Here is a 22,952-nt window from a genome sequence, read left to right as displayed (position 1 = left end):
CCTCAGCCCTTTTTAATATTTTCTTTAGAGACAGGGTCTTGCTGAGTTGCTTAGGTTCTTGGTAAATTGTGGAGGCTGGCTTTGAACTTGCAATCCTCCTGCCTCAGTTTCCCGAGCCCCTGAGATTACAGGTGCACGCCACTGCACCCAGCTTCAATATGCTTTTAAATGATGAGGATAAAGCAGTTCATATGAGAGGGAGCAGGAGACGCCTACAAATTTCAGTGCCATGGAAACTAGACCTCACAGAAATAAAGTCTTACCACCTTCTCCAAATACAATAAGAGAAGATGGCGTTGCAGTTTGTGTGTTTCATCTTGTCTACCCCAATTAAGAGCTATGGGGAAGTATGTGTGGAAGAATCAGGGACTTTACTAGTACCAACTGCAGCGGAGGTTCAGAGTCAAGAGCCAGGCTGACAACCCAGGAATCCTGAGCCCACTTCTGAACAGCTGGGAGACCTACAAAAATTTGCATAACTTCTCCATGACTGCCACTACTCACCTGTGAGTGGGTGTGCTAGTGGTGTGATGAGGAATAAATAATTTATTCCTTGGCAAGCAGGGTACTGAGCTTCCTCTATGGTTGGGGGACCACTGAGTCCTCCCCATTCTTGTGGGTCCTTTCCCTACACTGGGGTGACTTGCAGCAGCTGTGAGTCCAGAGGGCCACTTGTCTCCCCTTCCAAATGCACTTTTGTCTGTGGGCCTTACCACTCTCCCATCAGGAGGTAAGTGTACACCCCTTCTGTTGAATCTGGACTGACCTAGTGGCCTGTTTGAACCAACAGATGATCGGGAAGTGGTACTGTACACGTTCCAAGATTGGGATTTAAGAGAGGGGCGGCTTCTGCCTTCTCCTTTTGAAATGCTCCTCCCTGGAACCACCACGCCCTCTCAACATCTTTACACTTTTGCCATTCAGGTCTCCTCCTCACTCCAGGAACCTGCCCCAGGTCCCCCTCCACATCCAGCAGCCTTCTGTGATGACTTCCTTTCCTGTCCTGTCTCTGCAGGATGGTATTCCATCCCCAGGGTTCCCTACCACACAGCAGCAGTAAGCACATCATCCTGAGATTCTCTGTTGTCTTCCTATTTCTCCATAATCTCCTGGGTGAAAAACGAATTCTTCATTTTATCTTTATTTCTATTGCCTTGATATGTAATGAGCATTCAATAAAGGCTTACTTAACAAACTAGTAAAATGTGGATAATAACCCCTACAAGAAAATAAACAGAAATCATATAATGTATTGCTCTCAGACCACAGTGGAATCAAACTAGAAATCAATAACAGAAAGATAGCTGGAGTATACAAAACACTTTGAGATTAAACAACACATTTCTCAAAGAACATGAGCCAAAGAGGAAAGCTCAAGATAAAAATTTCTTAAAATATTTTTTTAGTTGTTGATAGACATTTATTTATTTATTTATTTATTTATACGTGGTGCTGAGAATTGAACCCAGTGCCTCACACATGCCAGGCAAGTGCTCCACCACGGAGCTACAACTCCAGCCCAGCTCAAGATAAAATTAAAAATATTTTAAACTAAATGAAAATAGAAGTAAAACTTCAAAGTTTGTGGGATGTGGTGAAAGCAAAAGTTAGAAGGAAATTTCTATCATTCAAAGCATGTAATAGAAAAGAAGGAAGTTAAAATCAATAACCTCAGCCTTCACTAGGAAAGTAGAAAAACTAAATCCCACATAAGCAGAAGAAAAGGAATAATAAAAATCAGAGCAGAAATCAATGAAATTGAAATTGAAAGCAGGAAATCAATAGAGAAAACCAACAAAACCTACAGCTGGTTCTTTTGACATGATCAACAGAAGCAATGAGTTTCTAGCCAGGCTAAGAAAAAAAAAGAAAGAAAAGAAAAAAAGACACAAGTTACTAATATAAGAAGGGACACTACTACTGATCCCACAGACATTAAAAAAATTGTTAAGGAATTTTGTGGATAACTGTATGCCCTCACATTTGATTACCAAAATTGGAAAATTTCTTTGAAAATTGCAATAATCTGTCAAAACTCATACAAAGAGAAATGGTTATTTAGAATGGACCTGTATCTATAAAGAAATTAAATCAAGCTAGGTATGGTGGCACATGCCTGTAATTCTAGCAATTTGGGAGACTGGGGAAGGAGGAATACATGTTCAAGGCCAGTCTCAGCTACTTAGTGAGACCCTAAGTAACTTAGTGAGACCCTGTCTCAAAATAAAAAATAGGACTAGGGATGTGGTTCAGAGGTAAAGCACCCCTGGGTTCAATTCCCAGTACCATAAATAAGAGGAATTGAATCAGTAATTAATATCTTTCCAAAACAGAAAGTACCAAACCCTGATGACTTTACTGGTGAATTCTACCAAGTATTCAAGGAAGAAATTATACTAATTCAATCTCTTTCAGAAGATGGAAGGAGAGGAATACTTCCTACCTCATTCTATGAGGCCAGCATAACCCTAATATCAAAATCCAGCTAAGACATTACAAAAAAGAAAACCAAAGACCAATATTTTTTATGAACAGATGTAAAATCCCTCAACAAATTATGAACCAATCAAATCCAACAATGTATAAAAAGAATTACACATCACAGCCAAGTGAGGTTTAGTCCAGGCATGCAAACCTAGTTCAATATCAAAAGTCAATTAATGTAACCTACCAAATCCACAGAAGAAAAATCACATGTTTCTAACAACAGATGCAGGAAAAGAATTTGAGAAAACCCAACATCTGATCATGATAAAAACCTCTCAGCAAACAAGGAACAGAGGTGAACTTCCTCAACTTGTTAAAGAACATCTATGAAAAATCTACGGCACACAGCAAACTCAATGTTAAGAAATCAGAAGCTTTCCCACTAAGATCAGAAACAAGACAAGAATATTCCCTCTTGCCATTTCTTTTCAACATCATAATAGAAGTCCTAGCTATTGTGATAAGATAAATATTGTGGAGAGGCAAAAGACCATATTACTAGATGTAGTACTAAAGGGGAGGAACTGAGTTGGAGGACTGGCCCTACTCCACTTGAAGAGTTACTATAAAGCTTCGGTAATCAAGGCAGAGTGGTTGGTGAAAGAACAAATAGATCAATGGAACAAAGCAGAGTCCAGAAATAAACCTGCACCGATATAATCAACCGATCTTTGACAAACAAGCAAAGAAAATATAAGGAAGAAAGAAAAGTCTTTCCAAATGGTACTGGAACAACTGGATAGCCACCTGTAGAGGGAGTGGGGTGGGGGGAGAGGGGGAGGGACAAAAGGATCTAGATACAGACTTTACATTTTTCACAAAATTTTCTCAAAATGGGCCATAAATTTAAAGGTAAAATGGGAAATTACAAAACTCCTAAAGATAACAGGAGAAAAGCTGGGTGACCTTGTGTTTGGTGGTGACCTTTTACAGATGGCACTAAAGGTCTGATTCATGAAAGAAAACATTGGCAGGTTGGATTTTATTAAAATTAAAAACTCTGCCTAGTAAAATGTACTGTCAGGAGGTTAAGAAGATGATCCACAGACTTGGAGCAAATATTTGCAAAAGACATGCCTGATGAAAGACTATTACTCAAAATACACAAGGATTTAAAACCCAACAATAAGAAAACAAACAACCCCAATAAGAAATGAGCAAAGGTCTAGAAGATATATGGATACCAAATAAATATATGACAAGATATGCAAGTTCATATGTCATTAGGGAATTATAATTAAAATAATGAGATTCTATTTCACAGACACTAGAGGTGACGCTCCCCAGTCCACCACATCACATGCTGGGAAACTCATTCATTGCTGGTGGGAATGCATAGTGGCACAGCCACGGTGGCACACATTGGCAGTTTCTTACATAACTAAACATACACTTACCAGATGATCCAGAGATTGAGGTCCTTGGAATTTATTCAAATCAATGGAAAACTTATGTCCACACAAAAACCTGCACATGGATATTTCTGTGGTTTGGATATGGTTTAAGTGTGTCCCCGCTAAGGTTCATGTATTGGAGGCTTGGTCCCAGGTGGCAGTATTGGGAGGTGGTGAGGCCTTCAAGAGGTGGGGTCTAGGGGGAGACCCTTCCACCAGAGGGAGTGCGTTCTTGCAGAGGATTGTGAGACCCCAGTCTTTCTTGCTTTCTGTTTTGGGACACACTCTCTCCTCCTGCATGGTTCTGCCATTTGTCATGGGGCTATTACCAGAGCTTGCACTATGTTATCTGGATTTTCAACCTGCAGAACTATAAACTAGATAAATCTCTTTCCTTCCTTCCTTCCTTCCTCTCTCTCTCTCTCTCCCTCTCTCTCTCTCTCTCTCCCCCCTCCCTCTCTTTCTCTTCCTTCCTTCCTTCTTTCTTTCTTTCTTTCTTTCTTTCTTTCTTTCTTTCTTTCTTTCTTTCTTTCTTTCTTTTTCTTTCTTTCTCTCTCTCTCTTTCTCTCTCTCTCTCTCTTTCTTTCTTTCTTTTTCTTTCTTTCTCTCTCTCTCTTTCTCTCTCTTTCTTTCTTTCTTTCTTTCTTTCTTTCTTTCTTTCTTTCTTTCTTTCTTTCTTTCTTTCTTTCTTTCTTTCTTTCTTTCTTTCTTTCTTTCTTTCTTTCTTTCTTTCTTTCTTTCTTTCTTTCTTTCTTTCTTTCTTTCTTTCTTTCTTTCTTTCTTTCTTTCTTTCTTTCTTTCTTTCTTTCTTTCTTTCTTTCTTTCTTTCTTTCTTTCTTCTTTTTGCCATCCCAGGCAAGTGCTCTACCACTGAACTACACCTCTAGCCTTACATCTCTTTTCTTTATAAAGTTAGCCAACCTCAAGCATTTCATTGTGGTAATTTGAGACAGACTAATATAGATATGTACAGCAGATTTATTCATAAATGCCCCAAATTGGAGGCACCCAAGATGTTCTTCAGTACATGAATGGATAAAACCTGTATATCCATATAATGGAAGACTATTCAGTATTCTTATTCAGGAAATAAGATATCAAGAGACCAAGAGACAAACCTAACAAAACACATATAAATAAATATTGCTAGGGAAAATAATGCAGTCTGTAAAGGTTGAAAGGGTATGATTCCTGCCATATGATATTCTGGATAAACAAAACTATGGCGACAGTTAAAAGATCAGTGGTTGCCTGTGATGCAGGGGGTAAGGACAGAGGGATCAACAGGTGAAGCACAGTGAATTTTTAGGGTAGTGAAACTATTTTGTATGTTTCTCTAGAAGTGGATACAGGCTGTTATACATTTGTCAAAACCCATAGAACATATAACATTAAGAACAAACCCTAATGTAAACTGTGGGCTTCAGTTAAAAATAATGCGTCAATATGGGCTCGTCCATGGTAACAAAGAGACTATACCCATGCAGGATGTTAGGAGAAGAGCAGGTAGGTGGGAACTCTGTACTTTCTGCTCCACTCCACTCTTCTGTAAACATAAAACTGCTAAAAGATAGAGTCTATTTATTTTAAAATGAGTTATGTGTTTTAATTAATTATATGACTTAGTAGTCCTACCACTTGGCTTAAGAACATCACTTTTGTGAATCTGTTCTAACAAAATAGTTCAAAAATCCAGAAGAAAAAGTGGAATTTTTTTTTGCACTAGGATGTTTGTACTTAGTGCTATTTTTAATAGCAATAAACTGGTAATTACCTCAAAGAAGAGGAAAGATAAATCATCATATATTTATTTAAATATTATACATCTATTAAATGATGTTTATGAAGAGCTTATAAAAATATTTAAACTACTTGGTAATATGAAAATCAGGGCACTAATGGGTATTTGCAATATTTAATTAGAACTATTTTTTTTTTTTTTTTCAAAAAGCAAACAAGCATTACCAATTTGGAAGGAAAAACCTGTTAACAGTTTGTGGGTGGGTGGTAAGATCATAGGCGATTTTTCTCTTTTACTCTTGAAATCTTTAATGAATATGGATTACTTTCAACATGAAAAAAACTGCTAAAAGCCAGGGGAAAGTGTAGGTTAATTAATATTTCATTATGAAGTGTTATTTTGTGATTCAGCTTTTGTGACAAAAAGAGCTAAAAACTGTGCAACACCTCCCTCCTATGTTTTCATGCCCTGTCAAAATTCAAAGGTTCACTTCTCAGAAGCTGGTCCAGAGAAACAGCTTCAATTAAACAAAATTTAATTGAATCTTTCGAGTTCAGACAGTTTGTGAAAGGGGAAAGGGGGGAGGGGGAGAAAGGGAGAGAAGGAAAGGAGACAGAAGGAATGAGAGGGAGAGAAAAGGACAAAGAGATAGCAAAGTGGGGGGGGAGGGAGGGGAAGTATAATCAAACATAATCAAATAGGATACTTTTAGTAAATCATATATATCCATGAAAAAAATCCTTGATATATTTTTAAAAAGCAATAAAGTCAGATAAATTTATACAAAAACCTTCCAAAGGACTGAAGCTATTCTATTTTGTGGTGAAATATCAAGGATGAATTTAAAATGCACCATCAGGCATGTGATGTGTCCTTGGCCATGGGCTGTGCGGCCCACTGCAGGTCCTGTAGTCACGGGACTGAATGGCTCAGGCGGCGGGTGCTGGGCATCTAGCATGGCTGGCTTGGAATCCTGGCTTTGTCCCTTCCCTGCCCTTGATCAGGAGTACGTCTCCAAGGCCGGGTTGCCTGGGTTTGGGTCCTTCTACTACATGCACAGACTGTGTGACTTTGGACTCTGGGAGTGAGTTTTGTCCTTGGAGTGACCAAGCTCCCATTAGTGCCTGTGCCCAAGATGCCGGTCTCTGTCTTTGCATCAGAATTCTCAGGATGGCCTGGCACATAGAAATACCTAATGTTGGGGCTGGGGATATAAATCAGTTGGTAGAGTGCTTGCCTTGCTTGCACAAGACCCTAGGTTCAATCCCCAGCACCAAAAAAAAAAAAGAAGTACCTAACGGTGAACTGAGGTTCGCTGGTCCACTCCTCTCACACAGAATATATAGAGTGAGACAGGCTCTAGAAGTTTTTTGGATTTTAGAAAAGTCACACAAGGCCTACTCCATGCATTTTGACTGGCTCCAGAGTGTGTTTATTCAGTCTGTAAACATTCACACTACCTGGGATGATACAGAGACTATAAATTGCCTCATCACCAGGTCAGTTTGCCACCAGATGATTGTGGACTTTCATTACTATTATTATCATTCACCCCTCTGAGCCTCGGTTTTCTCATCTGCAAAGTGGGGCCAAGAGGAAAGGCACTTAGCACAAAGCTCAGAAATGTCCTCTTCCTTCTTGGGAATGGGGGTACAACCAGGGAAGCCCACACCACCCTCAATTTCTGCAAAAGGCGTGGCTTGACCAGGTCCCAACAAGCCGGGGTGTTCTCACCTTCTTGTGGACCCAACCTTACTGCGTGGGACTCGTGCAGGATCTCTGCCACCGGCCTGCGGGTGTAGAGGATGGTGGCGCCGCTCAGATTGACCTGGACTCGCTGGGCGCGGGAGGTGAGGTTGGTCAAGCACAGAACCAGCTGCAGGTCGTGGCCCAGCACCGGCGGCTCCAGCATCTTGAACTTGCCGGCGATGCTGGGCTTGGTGGCGGGCTCCAGGAGGTCGTCTCGCCAGAGACCACGCCCGCCGGCCCTGCGGATCCAAGTCCTCCGGCCCCAGGATTCCACGCTGAACAGCTTCTTCACCGCCTTGCGGTACACCTGCCTCTCCTTCCGGGACCCTGCCGGGCATGGGACAGATCAGCCGCAGGCACCTTCTTCCTCCGCCAACCCGGGCCCCGTTTCCTCAGGCAAGACCGTCACTACCACCACTTCAAATTCCCACGACTCTCAGAGGGCTCAAACTGGCAGCCTGAGAGCCATATGCAGGCCTCAGCCATATGCCTGTGTGTGGTTCTCTATTTAAATAAATTTATAATCTGTGCCAATAACTTCAGAGCAGGAGATGTCGCATAAAAATGCAGATTTCCAGCTTCTCTGACAACTGGGAAAGAATTCATTATTGTCATCTTAACAAGATATTGATGTCTCCTGAAGCCATGGCTAAAGCTTGGGACAAAAGATCCCCTGTTCTAAGCTCCAGAAGATCCGGCAGGTGGGACCAGCCATCCATCTGTAGGACTTGAGGGACAGGTGCCAGTGCAGAAGAGGCCTCACACCCAGCCCCACCCTGACGTCAAGTGAGCGCCACGTTCCTGGAGACGGGAACTCAGCAAATGGTGGTGGTGTGTATGTGCACACGTGCGTGCAAGGATATGGTGGTGTTGAAAAGAATCCTCCTTAAGGTTTGGGGGGTGTCTGCAATAGAAGGGGCCTGCTGGTAAAGACTGGTGGTGTCTACCTGAAAGGGAAGCTGGCATTCTGTTCTCTGTGGGACGTCTGCTTACCTGCCTCACTATCAGAGCTGCTTGTTACCTGAGCAGAGCAGAAGAGACCTGAAGGGTGAGACTCGGTAGAGACAGTCGGCCCCACCCCCAGCAGAGGGTCCAGAGCAGACCCCATCCCCTCCTGCTCAGCAACCTTCCTGGGTCACTGCTTTGGTGAGAGGAGACAAGCTCTGATTCCTATTTGAACCCAAATTCTTTTTACTTAGTAATATTTTTTTTTTAAAGAAGCAGATGTAGCTGGACACAGATGGATCAGATCACCTGTTCCTCTGTGGGAAAGGAAGACTGTCCAAGTACACAGTTGAAACGACTATGAGAAAAAAGTACAACTGTCTTATTTTTGCACCCCAATAAGTACAGGCTTTTTCACAAACCAGTGACTGTAAATTAATGGCCCTGGTAGAGGCCCTGGCAGATGACAATCAAGAGCTGCTGTCACTTATTTGGAACTCTGTCTAGTGCCATGTTTCCTGGGAGTTCAATATGAAATACTGGATACTATCATCATCATTATTACTAGTAGTAATTATTGTTATCATATGTAAACATTCCAAATACAGTGTCTGGCCTACGGTGAAGAGTCAAGGATATGTAGCTGTTAATACATAGGGAAAATGTAACATGGAAGGGTACTTAGCAATCAGGGGAAGCTATTAATTTAACCTAAATAAAGGCCCTGGCTCAGAACCCCAGGACAATGTCAAATGGAAGCTGTGATCACCACCAAGTCATTTGGGAAAGGATCTGGCCCTAGGCTACTGGCCACCAGCCCTCTGTAGCCCAAGGGCATCCTGGGGAATGTAATAAAAGCCAGCATGTGGCCCTTACCTTCTGGATACTTGTAGAGGCCTGTGATGTCCACGCGGGAGTCACTGCCCACCGCCTTGGTGCTGATGCATCTTCCTATCTTCTTGGTGTCCGAGTACACACGCTCCCGGCTCTCATCCTCATTCCACAGCCAGGTGATATAGTCCGCGTTGACCTCCGCAAACACGAAGGGGCCATCATGGGCCAGGTGCACGTCACCCTCGCGGATGGCGGTGACTGAGGCTGGGCCGCACTGGAACACACCTGGGCAGGAGGGGTGGGCGTGAGCAGCAAGGGGGAGGAAAAGCAGGGGTCTTGGACCTGTTCTACTGAGCCCTACCTTCACTCTCCTCCTGGGGGGTGGCATCCAGAACCTGCCAGCCATTGTAAGAGGGACCCAGGTCCTGCCGGGCAAACCAGCTCTCGTTCCAGACGTGGAAATTCCTGCCATGGAGAGAGGATGGGTAGGTAGCCCTGAATGAGCTCTGAAGTCCGTGGGAGGGAAGTCCCTGCTGGAGATCAGCCCGTGAGTGCTACAGCCCCCTCTTGTCAATCATTCATTCAACTTTATGGATGAACACATATCACTCACATATATGTGTGTGTAGGTATGTATAGACCAAGAGCCTGTTCTTCAAGATACCAGAAATATAGCTGCAAGTAGAACACAGGGTCCTTGTGCTCCTGAAAATTACATTTTAACAAAGGGGATGCATGGGGAGACAGGCAGCATTAAGTTAGCAGATAAATAAAACAAACGCAAGTGGCAATAAAAGCTGTGCAGAAGGGAGGGGTTGAACTAGAGAGGGACTGCAGGAGATCTACTCTAGGTAAGTGACATCCGAGGCCAGACCTAAATGCAAAGAATTCGCCAGAGGAAGAGTGAAGAAAACAGTCATCCAGGCAGAAGGGACAGCATGTGCAGAGGTCTGGAGACAGGAGAAAGTGCAGTGTGTTCGAGAAGCAGAAAGCAGGTCCATAACCCTGGGGTAGGCAGGATTTAGATTATGGAGAGCTCTCCAGGCCCTGGTAAGAAGTCCCCAATTTATCTTCAACTTCGTGTCTTAAGGTGAGAATACAAGTCTAGAAAAAGTGACATCACTTGCACAAGGTCACACAGGAAGGAAGTAGCAGACAGAAGCCTGATTCCTGGTTTACTTGACTTGGCATCTTTACAGCTGGCCTCGGAACACCTTTTAGGGAGGTCATTGTCTTTGGAAAAATACCTTGAAAAAAATTTGGGGGTAAGAAGGGAGACCCTGACAACCCGGTGGTGACAGAGGACCCAACATCAGAAAGAAAAGTTTGTATGAGGAAAGGAGGGAGGAGGGCATTTGGGACCGGACTGGTTAGACCCTGGCCTTGACCCTCAGACAGTAGCCCGGGACCCACCACATGCTGTCTTCTGTCAGGTCCTCCAGAGTCCGCCCGAAGGAGTCCACATATTTGTCCACACTCAAGTTTTTGTCAGTGTCGTGGGCTGAGTTGAAGTTGGACACCACCCGTGTGGCGATCCCCAAGCACCTGAGGACTGCGGAACAGAGAGCTGGGAGGCTCAGGAGCAGGCTCCGCCCCCAGCAGGCTGCTCCGCCCCATTTCTGGCCACAGTCCCTACAGCCTTTTTCTACTTTGGCAGGTGGCAGGGCTGAGACTTCCACTCCCTCAGAAATGCCATCTCCTGTGCACTGTCTCAGGGACTTCTGGAGATGCCACTCTGAGCAGGCTCCAAGGCTGGCAAAATCTTGGAAGCCACCTATGAGTGACCATTCACTTTTCTTAGGGGACTCAAGGTCTAAGGGGCCACAGGGCTCTCCCAGGACACTCAAGGAGCTAGAGGTAAAGGGAGGACTTTCTGCCAAATAAAAACCAAAAGTAAACGAACTGATCTCCTAGTCATCACCTCCTCACCAACGAAGACAGACTACAGCCATGCAAATATATGTAAATGCATGCAAATAGGGAGCAGGCGCATGAGAGGGGTGCTTCTTTCAGCTACCTGTGCACATGACTCCAGCGAAGACCCAGCACTGGCCGTACTTGACTGGTTTGTACCTGCCCTTGAACCATTTCTGCAGGATGGCCACGCTGCCGCGCCAGTGCAGTGGGCTGGTGCCTCCGCCGTATTTGCCCTGCCACTGACCTTGCACCACGCCCCGGTCGTTGTTGCTGTTCACCTGAGCAGAGGAAGCATAGTTCCACAGGCAGGGCTTCCCACCGCACGAACCGCCAGTATACAATCATCTCCAACTTGGGCTGCCTAGTCAATCAGTGTCACTCCTTGCTTTTAAATTGCCTGATAAGTGGGGGCCTTTGCTCTCTTAATGTACCTACTTTTTTCCTGCAGGGGAGTACTGGGGATTGAACTCAGGGGCACTCGACCACTGAGCCACCTCCCCAGCCCTATTTCAGATTTTGTTTAGAGACAGGGTCTCACTGAGTTGCTTAGCACCTCACTGTTGCTGAGGCTTTGAACTCACAATCCTCCTTCCTCAGTCTCCAGAGCCTTAAAGTACCTACTTTTATGCAGGTCTGAGAGTGTAGCTCAGTGGTAGAGCATGTGCTAAGCATCTATGAAGCCCAGGGATTGATTCCCAGGACCACAAAAACCAAACCCAAACAAACAAAAACCCTACTTTTTGGAACTACTTATAACTTAATTATCTTCCATTTGGGTACTCTAGTTAAAAATCACCTACAATTTCAGAGCCTTTCCTGATCTTAAATTATTTATATTTGGGGACTGTTAGTGGTATAATAATTATAGAGATAGCTGACATTTATTGAATGCCAGGCACTATTCTAAGGATTTTGTCGTTGTCGTTGTTGTTGTTGTTACCAGGGATTGAACTCAGGGGCGCTTAACCACTGAGCAACACTGCGAGTCCTTTTTATTTTTATTTTGAGATAGGGCTGTGCTAAATTGCTTAGGGTCTTGCTAAATTTCTGCGACTGGCTTTGAACTTGTGGTCCTCCTGTCTCAGCCTTCAGAGCTGCTAGGATTATAGGCATGCACCACTGCACCTGGCTATTCTAAGGATTTTGTGCACACGAGGTTAACCTTTGAAGTTTATGGTTCTATTTTCCTCCTCAGGTTTTATTGTCCCCCCACTTCTTTTGATGAGAAAACTAAAGTTCAGAGAAGTTCAGGGACTTGCTGAAATCACATGGCAGGTTAAAGGGGTGAACCATGAGTTCAGGACCAGGTGTGGCGCTGCGCTGCTGTCACTGGCTACAATACTCTACTGTTTGGGATTGGTCATTGCTGCTGATTCCCTGTGCTCCATCATCCGTCTGAGGTCTTAAGGAATTGAGAGCATCAATTATGAGAAATACAGCTTTGTCCACTTTGGGGATCTCAGATTCCCATCCACTGACCTGAACACCTGCAGGGGACAGAAAGCACTAGTAGGTCCTCTTACCCCCGCCTTCTGTGGAGGGACTCTGTGGCCTGAGGCACGTGGTCACTTAAAGTTGGCAGTCCTCCCATGGAGACGTGAGGTCTGTCTATGCCTGCTGCTCTTGAGTCTGAGCTGGCCTCAGACTGCTTGGATCACTGACATGTGGAAATGACATTGGACCAGTTTTTGGGCCCAGTCCTTGAAGACTGGCAGTGTCCACTTCCTGTTTTTTTGGAACTGAGCGTGAAGCCAGCTGCCATGTATGAGACTGCCACACTGTGAGGAAACCCAAGGTAACCACGGGGAGAGGCTGTGTGGTGAGAAGCCGTGATGACTGGCCAGGCTCCGCTGTTCAGCCACCACAGCACCGGGCCCTGGCGGGAGAGTGAGGAAGCCATTTTGGACATTCTAGTTCCAACAGATACATGCGGGCAGAAACTAAGGAACTGCTGAGCACCAGAACCAAGGTCCCAGAGATATGGTCCCATCAAACTATCCCAGACGTCTGCAGCCATTCAGAAACCCCCAGCTGAAGCATCTTGAAGCAGAGAAAAGCCATTCACATGGTGCCCTGCTTAAATTCCTGACCTACACAATTTTAAACATACAGTGTCTCATACCATTGAGTGTATGTGTGTGTTGGGGGCGTGGTTATGTAGCAGTAGAGAATTAAAACAAGGGATGAGTTGGGAACCCCTAGGCTGTGGCCCTGGTTTGGCCTGGGGACCCTTGAAGGAGTCTAACACACAGAGGGATGGCAGGGGACTCCTCACCATGGCGCTGATGATCCTGGTGACATAGATGGGGTCGTGACGGTGGGACACGTCAGTGGCTGGGTCATCTTGGTGACTGGGGCTCCGGTCCAGGATGGAGAGGCAGATATCCAGGATGTCCTCCTCAAACTGCTCCCCAGAAAGCTGTGTTTAGAGACTGGAGCCTCACCCATATTCCAGGCCCTTCCACAATTCCACCTGATCAGTCACTTGTTTCTGTGCAGGGGAGTTTTGCCTAATCTCACGCCCTGTCTCCCCAGGACATCACAGAGCTTCCTCAAGTATCAGAAACCCTTCCTTAAAGAGTTCCCTGGAACAGGAAGCTCAACCTTAATCATGCCCCCCATTCAACAACCTGCTATAACTCCCCACTATGCACAGCGAAGTCACCAAAACAATTTGCTTTTGAGCCACATCTGCCTCATTGATTTGCCCCTTTGCTTTAGAGGCTGTAGGAGTCGGCCCCACTTGACCCTCCTAGAAAGGAGCAGACAGATGGGCTCCTGGGCTGACTTTCCCATACCCCAGCCCACATCCCCGACTGGCTGCGCCCCTGGAGACCTGCCCGTAGTTCCAGCCCTGGGCTCGGATGTGCTTCTCCACGCCTCGGAAGATGATGCCACTGTCGTTGAGCACGTACTCCTGTCTCTCCTCCTCCGAGTCCAGAAATACATCGTCCTCTGAAAAGCAGTCATCAGGCCCAGCGTGGGCTGGGGCTCTGGCCCTGCCGGCTTGGGGAAGGGGCTGCATCAGGGCCAGCAACAGGATGGTGCCTGGAGGCTGACCAGGGCAGGAGGAGGAAGAAGGGCTGGTAGGCTCCCGTGCTGCCTCTAAGCCTCCTCCCTCCCGAGCAGTCTTTCCCCAAGCAGGCCCAGCCCAAGACAGAAGGGTCTTGGGACTCCCGACACCTTCAGGTAGTCCTTTTTGATGCCAATTGCAACCTCATATTTCTTAAATATTGACAAGAAGACTGATCCCAGCTACCCTTACTGAGGTCTTGTAATGTATTTTGTGCTTCACGCCATTAGCTGCATGATCTCCCAACCATAGCCCCCAGAGATAGGTGCTTTTATCACTCTTATATTACAGATGTGGAAAGTGAGGCTCATGGAGGGAAGCCATTTAGCAGAGCTGGGATACCCCAAGGCTGTCTGACTCCCCAGCCCTGGCCTCACCTGCACTGGGGCCTCACCTGCCTATCAGGCCCCAATCCTGCCCTCCCTGACTCCAGGAACCACTGGATTCCTCTGCCCCTGCCCACTTCTGCTAAGGGCAAGCTCTTGCCCAGCTCTTGGCATGCACCTCCCTGTCCCTGAACCTGCCTCCCAGGCCCATCAAGAGCAGGCCCACTTCTGAGGAGGGCTTCCAGGAAAACCTGGGTCTTGGACTTGGCAGCACCTACCTGGACACCACGGATTGAAAAGGAGAACAAACTCTCCCAGCTTCCGGTCACTGTGCTTCCGGCGAGAGGAAGCCCTGGCGCTCAGCAGGTAGCGGCCGATGACAGCATCGGGAGGGCTGGCGAGGCTGATGGTCATGGAGTTCCCTGTCTGCGCCTCCTTCACTGCTGTCCAGGCATCGTCCACCTCCAGCTCCGCTGTCTGGAACACAGCTTTGGTGTGGAGGGCCTCGGAAGCCTTGGGCCCTGGCGGACAGGAGAGGGAATCAGGAGATCCTGCCTCTGGGAAACTCGGCTTTGGAGAAGTGGAAAAGCTATGACTTGGACTTCACCCCTTGAAATGCTGGGAGACTGCTGAGGAGAGGGAGCTGACCAAGCCTAAGGAGGACAGAATGGGACGGCTCAGCTGCCCCGACTCCCAGCCACTTCCTGAACCAAGGGGAAAGTGATGGCAGCCTTGGGAGCTCAAATCTGCTGTATATCTGACCATAAAAGGAAAGAAAACTTGGATTCCAAGAGTGTCCCACCTCCCCTGCCATTTCCATATCCTTCCAGAACGCTGAATTCCTTGGCATGCATAGGATTCCAGAGAGGTCATCACACCCACCCTGCTGTCTGCAGGCAGCACCTGCCAGCTGTCCCCAGAAGTCTACAGAATTCAAGGTTAAGCCCACTTACAGGGACTCGCTTCCCCACCTAAACCTGGGGCTGCCCACTGCAGTCTCCTTTCACTGGTCCCAGGACAATGCTATTCAGCTGTAGACCAGCGGGGACGCTGGTGAGCCCAGTTACCTGTCTCCACAGTGAAGATGAGGGTCTCCTCGCTGTCCAGGTCTCCGCTCAGATCCAGGGTGAGGCTGAAGGACTGACCCCTGCGAACCACCAGCTCAGGGCATGGGTACTCCTGAGTGTGGTGGGCAGCACCGTTCCTCGACCGCTGCCAGTCCACGCTCGTGACTCTGACCCCTGCGTAGGCAGAGGGCAGGGAGACCAGGCCAAGCCTTTGGCACCTTTTCATCCAGGTCTGGCCCATCTTCCCATCCTCTTCATGATGCCAGTCGTGCGTTCATCCAGTCACTGTTTTTGTTTATTTATCTTTTGAGACAGGGTTTCACCATGTTGCCCAGATTGGTTTGTAACTCATGGACTCAAGTGACCCTCCTGCCTCAGCTACCCAAGTGATTGGGACTATAGGCCTGTGCCACCACGCCTGACTCCTCCGGTTCATCACACACATGGCTGACTCTTGTTATTCACAGTAGTTACATTTTCTAAAGTCCCTGTGGACACTGAATTAGTGAGCACTGAACTGTTGCAGGTATGGAAAGTACAGGGTTAGGTTCCTGGGAGCTTCTGGTCACTCCTTATTCATCAATCCATCAATCTATACCTGTGTTTTTATTTAAAGTCACCTTAGTTAATATTCATTGTTGGTTCCTTAATATTGAACTCATTTTGCCACTAGCACTATAATTCAATAAGTCTAGCATCTATTTTCTCAGCAGGGCCCATCACAGCCTTCTTGCACTTAGGGACACTACAAAGCACTTCAGCACTATGCTTGAGGACCATTTTAAATGATAAAATTACCCACTCCCCACAAATAAACAATAATCACACAAAAACACAAAAAATGCCAAAAACCAAGATTTTAAGTGGACATTTAACAGAACATTTGTTTGTAGAATGGAAGCTGAATCGAGAAGGCAGAGGATTGCCTGTTTGACTTCAGCTGGGAATATACATGCTAGGCGTCTCAATTTTTCACCACGTGTAGGTCAAAGTCTGGAGAGGGTCGGCCAACATGCTCGTATTTTTAAAGACCTCAGCACCTTCATATAATCTTTTAGTTAAGGGAGTGTGGCAGATTGTATTTTCTAAAGATGGTTATGATAATAGCTCCCATTCTACATGCTCTTACGATATGATGTTGACATGTCTCTCACTGAGAAATAAGTATATAGTTCTATCCCTCCAATCTGGAAGACTTGTGAGTTAAACAGAATGACACTCTGTAACTTCCAAGGCTAGATCATAAATGTTGATACAGCTTCTTTCTGGCTCCCTTGAGTTGCCTGTTCTTGGAAAACCAAATGGCCTGTGGATATGCCCACGCAGAGAGGAACCAAGGCTTCCAGCCTCCAGCCTGCTGTGCTCCCAGCTGACCACCAGCTCTGGCTTGGCAGCCATGAGACTGAGCCATCTTGCAGGCAGATCCTCAGCCCCCAGTCAAGCTGCCCCAGCTAAAACCAAATGGAGCATAGACAAGCTGTCCCTGCTGAGCTCTGCCCAAATTGCAGGTTCCTAAGCAAGAAAATTACTGTTGTCGTCTTAAGCCTCAAGTTGGCATGGTTTACTGCACAGCAATAGCTAACAGAAGCATAGGGGGAGCTGTGTCTCTTACCTAATCTGCAACAACCTCCTAATTGGTCTTACTTGTGAGTTGGTTGGCCTGGTGCCATGGAAGATGCATGGAAAAGACTAGTTTAAGCTTGGATTGGGCTGAAAGTGCCAGTCTGGCATTGTCATTTGGGGGGAACGACTGAGCAGGTTTGTAGGAACTCATGTGAGTGACATATGTGTCCCAGGAGGCCACTGCTGTGACGAGCGAACATGCCTGCGCAGGACCAGTGTTCAACAGCACCCCTGTGTGGCAGGAACCGGAACAACATGCCCTGCTGCCTTGAGGCATCTCACACTGGGAAGTTAGAACCTTCATGTCTGGTTGGCTCCAACAATTCTTGGGTAGGCACAGGTCTCTAAAGTCCCAGAACTTTGAATTTAGGTGGCCTCCGTTTAGTCTGTAAACACAGGTATTTACCCCCATGTATCTTGTACATGGGATTATGAGGTCTAATATCAACAGAACTGGAGCAGCTTTTAGCAGTCCAGGTTTAACTACATGGAAAACCAAACGTGAGTTGGTCCCGGTGGCGTATGCCTGTAATCCCAGGCTCGAGAGACTGAGGCAGGAGGATCCCAAGTTCAAAGCCAGCCTCAGCCACTTAGTGAAATCCTAAGCAACTCAGTGAGACCCTGTCTCAAAATAAAAACTAAAAAAGTGCTGGTGATGTGGCTCAGTTGGTAACCTTGGATTCCATCCCCAGTACAAAAACAAACAAAGACCAAAACAAAAATATCAACAAACTAAAAGCAAGAAGGTTGGGCAGGAAGAAAGGGGCTTCTTGCTTGCAGACAGTTTTGATCTGTGGCCCATGAATCTGTGTTGCTGCTTCCCAAACACAGGGACTGGGTACAGGCCAGAAGAGGATGCTAGTGTCCCTTTTTAGGGGATGAGTCAGGAGCAGGGGGTGAGGTTTTGGGTGGTAATTAGCTCTACTTGGCAAGCCCCCAGGCTGGATTCAAGGGGTGTTTGGGATTTGATGAGAGTTCCTGAGCTCCCGGATATGGATTGAAGCCCTGCGGCATCTGTGTTGGTTTCCTCTTTCCCAGTCACAGTGCAAACCAGCTCTGGTCACCTTCTTCCATATCTGTATCCTTATCACGAATGGGAAAGAGGGGGTGGAATGAGTCAGAACTGTCATTATCATTATTATCCCAGAATCTCAGAGACCATCTCTCTCTCAGCTTCCTGCCCAAGATCAAATTTCCACAGCCAAATTCTTGGTGGTTACTTGACCATGGTCCCAGCTTGCAACCTGGAAGAGGCCACTCGTCCAGTGCCCAAATGTTAGAAAGTCCTTCCTTCTGCCAAATGAAGGTCTTTTGATCTTGCAACTTCTCGCCATTTGCTTCTCTCCACTGTGCTTCTCTGTCACCCCCACAGAACATAACTTCTTGAAGCTTTTGCCCTTTGATCATGTGGCAGCGATAAGACCTAGGAATCCCTGACCTGCGGTTCTCCACCTCAATTCTGCCTCTGCCGCATAACCCACTGTCCTGGTCCCTGTGTGATCCATCTCTGGAGCTGCTCCTCTGGTGGTCTGAGTCATTCACACTCATCAGCATCATGGCCTGCCATTTATGGGACAGTGTCAGCTCTGGGGTTTCAGGATAGTGTATAGGAAAAGCAACTGTTCTGCTGTCCTAATCAGTGTCCTTTCCAGCCCTCAAGCGGTCAATGAGATTGATGGACTCAGAGGAGGGGGATCCTACATATAGAGGGAGCCCAAGGTGAGGATATAAATGTGGGCAATAGATGGTTTCCAGACTTCTTGTCAAATAAACTCAATGTCATCACCCTGTGCTCAGCTCAGATCCTGCTGTCTGAGACTAAGGCTACTGTCCCCAACCCACAATCAAGGATGCTGTGTTACTTGTTTACTTGTCTCTCTCCTCCACAGGACTGAGATCTCCATAAAGGTAAGTTCTGGCTCTTGTACTCTCTGGATAGGAGGACCTGGCTTAGAGTCCAGGGTGTTGTAGATGCTCAGTGAACATTATTTGGATGAATAAATGAGCATCTCTTCCTGTCCCTTGACTGGGGAGTGACAAGGGAGCTGATGCTCACCATCATCCCGGCCCGCCCTGGAGGATTGGCACCCACACCCAGTCAGCTGCCCAGACCCCACCCACCCCATAATCCCTCTAACTCAAGTTGTCACATTCCAAAACCTGCCCTTCCTTCTAACTTCCTTCTCTCTAAAACTCCTGGGGCTGGGAGGAGGGGGTGGGCGTGGCCTCTGATATAGGAGGCAGAGCTGCTGCAGACTCTGGGTGGGACCCACGGTAAGCTGCTTCCTCTTTCCAGGCCTCAATTAGTCTGTCTGTGAAATGATCCAGAAGGAAACTTAGGGTTGTCACTTGGCCCCTTGGTGGACACCAGGGAGGGACTGAGTGGCAAAATCTGATCTGACACTCGGCTGGTTCAGTGAGTCGCTGGTCTGGTTTCACCCTTGGGACATGAGGGGTGAGCTCCCTGGCCTGGGCTCAAGACCAAGAGCTCAAGCCTGAGGCTGCGCCCATCAGGCAGAGGAAAAGAAGGAATAGCAAGGGCATTTCTTTCTTCTACCAAACACCCCAGGGTTTGCAGTCCCTCCAGCTTTACGGCCCTCTTTCCCTTCTTTCTCTTACCATCTTCTCTTGGCCTTCCTTTCCACCCTGCACAGCCAGTGGGAGCCTGAGTTCAGAGGCACACATTGAGTTCCAGTGCAGGCTTTCCCACTTGTTGGCTGTGTGACCTGAGGCAGGTGGGTGAACCTCTCTGAATCTGTCTTAAGAGCTCTTGGCTGCCATTTCAATGTTTTGCCAATGAATATCACCCTGTGGCAGTGGGTATGTTGCTGGACCTCTCTGAGGTTCAGATTTCCTTCCCTAAAAACAACAATCCTGGGCCAGGGACATAGCTTAGTTGGTAGAGTGCTTGCCTCACATGCACAAAGTCCTGGGTTCGATCCCTGGCACCACACACACACACACACACACACTCACAAAATTACCCTTTTGCTGTAGCTGTAGCTCAGTGACAGAGGGCTTGCCTAGCATGTGTGAGGCACTGGTTTTGATCCTCAGCACCACATAAAAATAAATATATAAAATAAAGGTATCTGTCCATCTATAACAAACAACATTAAAAAAAACAATCCTAATATCTTCCTCATATGATTTTGAGGAGGATTAAATGAAGTAATAATTGTAAGTAGGGTATTGACAAAATGCAACGCCTAAACCAGGAAATTCCAAGGGTGAAGGAGAAACCATTGGCAAAATAGACAGTAGGCTCTGATCAGGATGATGTTCTCCACCCAGCGCTTAGCACCGTGCTGGGTCCACGTTTTGAGTTTAACAAACGGAGGTTTTATATTGTCACCTCTGTCCTCTAGAGCTTCCCTGTCCCTGGGTCTCCCATCCCTGATTCCTGCACATAGGTTTTCTTCTCCCTCTCCCCTCCCTGCCTCCTGCTGAAGCCACCACCTGCCCCGACAGCCTCAGAACATGTGCCAGCTCATCTTATTCAATCTGTCCTGTTGCTACAGAGAAACTGAGAACTCCGAGAGGGGGAGGGGACCTCTCAGAGTGCACAAGTGTCAGCACGTCACTTCTCCCACTCTATCGGTCCGTCCTCACGCTCTCTGCTGCCATATCATAAGGTGCCTCCCAGCTTGGTCCTGGCCGTGACTCCTGTCCCTGCCAGCCTCATCCCTCCTCTCTGGCTCCCTAGCTCACAGAGATCAGCCTAAGCTCGAGGACTGCCTCTGTCTACTCACTCTCCACCTTCTCTCATGGCCTTGGGTGACTCCAAAGATCCAAACGATACTGCCCTCCCCAATTCTCTGTGCCAGCCTGGGCATGGTACCCAGTGAGTCTGGGCCCAGGAAGCTCTGCTGAAGCCAGCAACATCTCCCAGACCCAGGGAGTCAGTATAATTGGTTTTTAATGGGCTCTATTATGACTCTGTCCTTAGTATGCATCATGGATGCCTGAGCTCTGTAGTTAAATGATTAATTGGAAAGTGGCCTGGGGCCTTTCTGGGGCCACTGCCCAGTCTCTCTTTCCTTCCTGGTCCTGCTGTCCTCTCTCTTACCAGTCTATAGCAACCCATCAACTCCAACCAGTGTCCTCTCGGCACCAATCCCTCACAGAATATCCTACTCGCTTCTTAAAATTGCCAAGCTGAAAGATTATTGTAATTTTGAATAACGTCAAAATGATCCTATTCATTTGCTGACACGGATTGACTGGCAGGGGCCGTGGAGGAATTGCACCGAGGAGAATTCCGGGACCACCTCCAGACTCAGCAGGGAGGAGCCGCAGCTTGGACGGGTGACGTCTACCGTGGACAGAGCGAGCGGGGAGCTCCGGAGGGCGGATGGCCTTTCCATCAGAACCTGGCATCCTCGTCATTCATGACTGTTGGTTTGAGGAGCAGATCCTCCCAGGAAGCCAGGAGGCCCCAGAACCCCTGGGGAATCGAATTCAATCCTATAAATATTTATACGCTAGGCATGATGGATCTGATCCCAACATTCTACAGATGGAGAAATGGAGGTTTAGAGAGAGGAGTCCAGTACCCACCACGTGAGTGACTGACCTGACACTCCCTGCCACCAACTTTGCTCCTTCCTCAGCAATTAAACTTGGTGCTGTCAAGCTTAAGATCAATGCTTTATAAATGTGTAGGGAAGAGGGGACACATAGGGAAATCCTGAAAATCAGGTGCTGGTAGAAGCAAAGCCAGGGTCCTCCGCGCCAGGTCTGATAGGAGAAGCAAACCCAGGTTTGGAAACAGGTGGTCTGGGCTGTCCTCAGGGGAGCACCCACCCCAGGAACTAGATGGACCTGGATGCCCACTAATATTATCAACTACCAGGAGGAAATACGAAGAAGAAGTTAAAATATGATAAAGAAACAAAAATCCCTGCCTTCGAAAGTCAACAAATAAACAGGTGTTGATTCACAGTATTGTCACATGATGCCGAACAATTGAAAATAGCAGACATAAAATTAGGAACATCCCTTAAAGACCTGTGAGTTTGGGACCCTTTCTGTTTACTGGCTCATTGCTAGGCCCCAGTGTCTATGAGTTTGGGGGCAGGGGAAGTTTGTCACTCACTCTGTAAGTGAGCTGTGGGGACACATTTTCTGAGGCTATTGTTTACAAGGCCCCACTTTGAGATCTTGTGTGACAGAGGACAGCACATAGCAGGCCTCTGAGATAATTTGTATTATGATCCCATTTTACAGATGAGAAAACAGAGGCACCAAGGTCATACGACTCTTTCCGTTGCTCAAGGTCAAACAACTCTTTTCTCCTCAGATAGAATTGTTCTTGCCCTCAAGTGGTTGGGACAGGAGTTTGGAGAAGATGCTACCCATGGGGCCTCTTTCTCCCCCCACCATGTAGCCCGCGGTCCCCAGCTATGCCCAGAACTGTCTGTGGACCTCGCCTCTCTGCCCCTGCCGCCTCCAGTTCATCAAAGCGTGTGCAGAAGGCTGGCCCCAGTCCAGCCTCTGCACGGACATGCTGGTTGGTCTGGGGTTGCTGCTTTCCGTCTCCAGGACTGTTTTCTGATGAGCACGAGGGCATAGCTTTTGGTCTTCCAGCTCTAAAATCTTAACAAGCAATGATCAAAGTTTTTTATCTCACGGACGCTCCTGAAAACTCCCCTCACAGGCCCTCATGCCCCGAGGTCCCCAGGCCCTGCCCACTCACCTGCCATGCGACAGCCAGACAGACTCCTTGCCTCCTCACGGTGGTGTGTGGACGGTCAGGATGGTGCGTCAGAGTAGCCAGCCAGACCTGCATTAACA

General features: G+C 47.1%; 1 protein-coding gene across 1 annotated transcript in view; it reads right to left on the bottom strand.

The window, feature by feature from the left end:
• Tgm6 (transglutaminase 6) overlaps window positions 1–22,952 on the bottom strand; it is a 28,656-nt gene that overhangs the window by 4,500 nt on the left and 1,204 nt on the right. The window contains exons 2-10 of the mRNA XM_047539240.1: window positions 15,534–15,707; window positions 14,745–14,987; window positions 13,904–14,022; window positions 13,343–13,471; window positions 11,168–11,345; window positions 10,564–10,702; window positions 9,512–9,615; window positions 9,193–9,435; window positions 7,357–7,698 (exon numbers count right to left, since the gene is read on the bottom strand). Coding sequence (XP_047395196.1) covers window positions 7,357–7,698; window positions 9,193–9,435; window positions 9,512–9,615; window positions 10,564–10,702; window positions 11,168–11,345; window positions 13,343–13,471; window positions 13,904–14,022; window positions 14,745–14,987; window positions 15,534–15,707 — 1,671 coding nt within the window. The remainder of the gene's footprint in view (window positions 1–7,356; window positions 7,699–9,192; window positions 9,436–9,511; window positions 9,616–10,563; window positions 10,703–11,167; window positions 11,346–13,342; window positions 13,472–13,903; window positions 14,023–14,744; window positions 14,988–15,533; window positions 15,708–22,952) is intronic.

Source organism: Sciurus carolinensis, chromosome 2 (genome assembly GCF_902686445.1).
Source record: "Sciurus carolinensis chromosome 2, mSciCar1.2, whole genome shotgun sequence".
Classification (NCBI taxonomy): Eukaryota; Metazoa; Chordata; class Mammalia; order Rodentia; family Sciuridae; genus Sciurus; species Sciurus carolinensis.
This window is presented reverse-complemented; position numbering and strand designations above follow the sequence as displayed.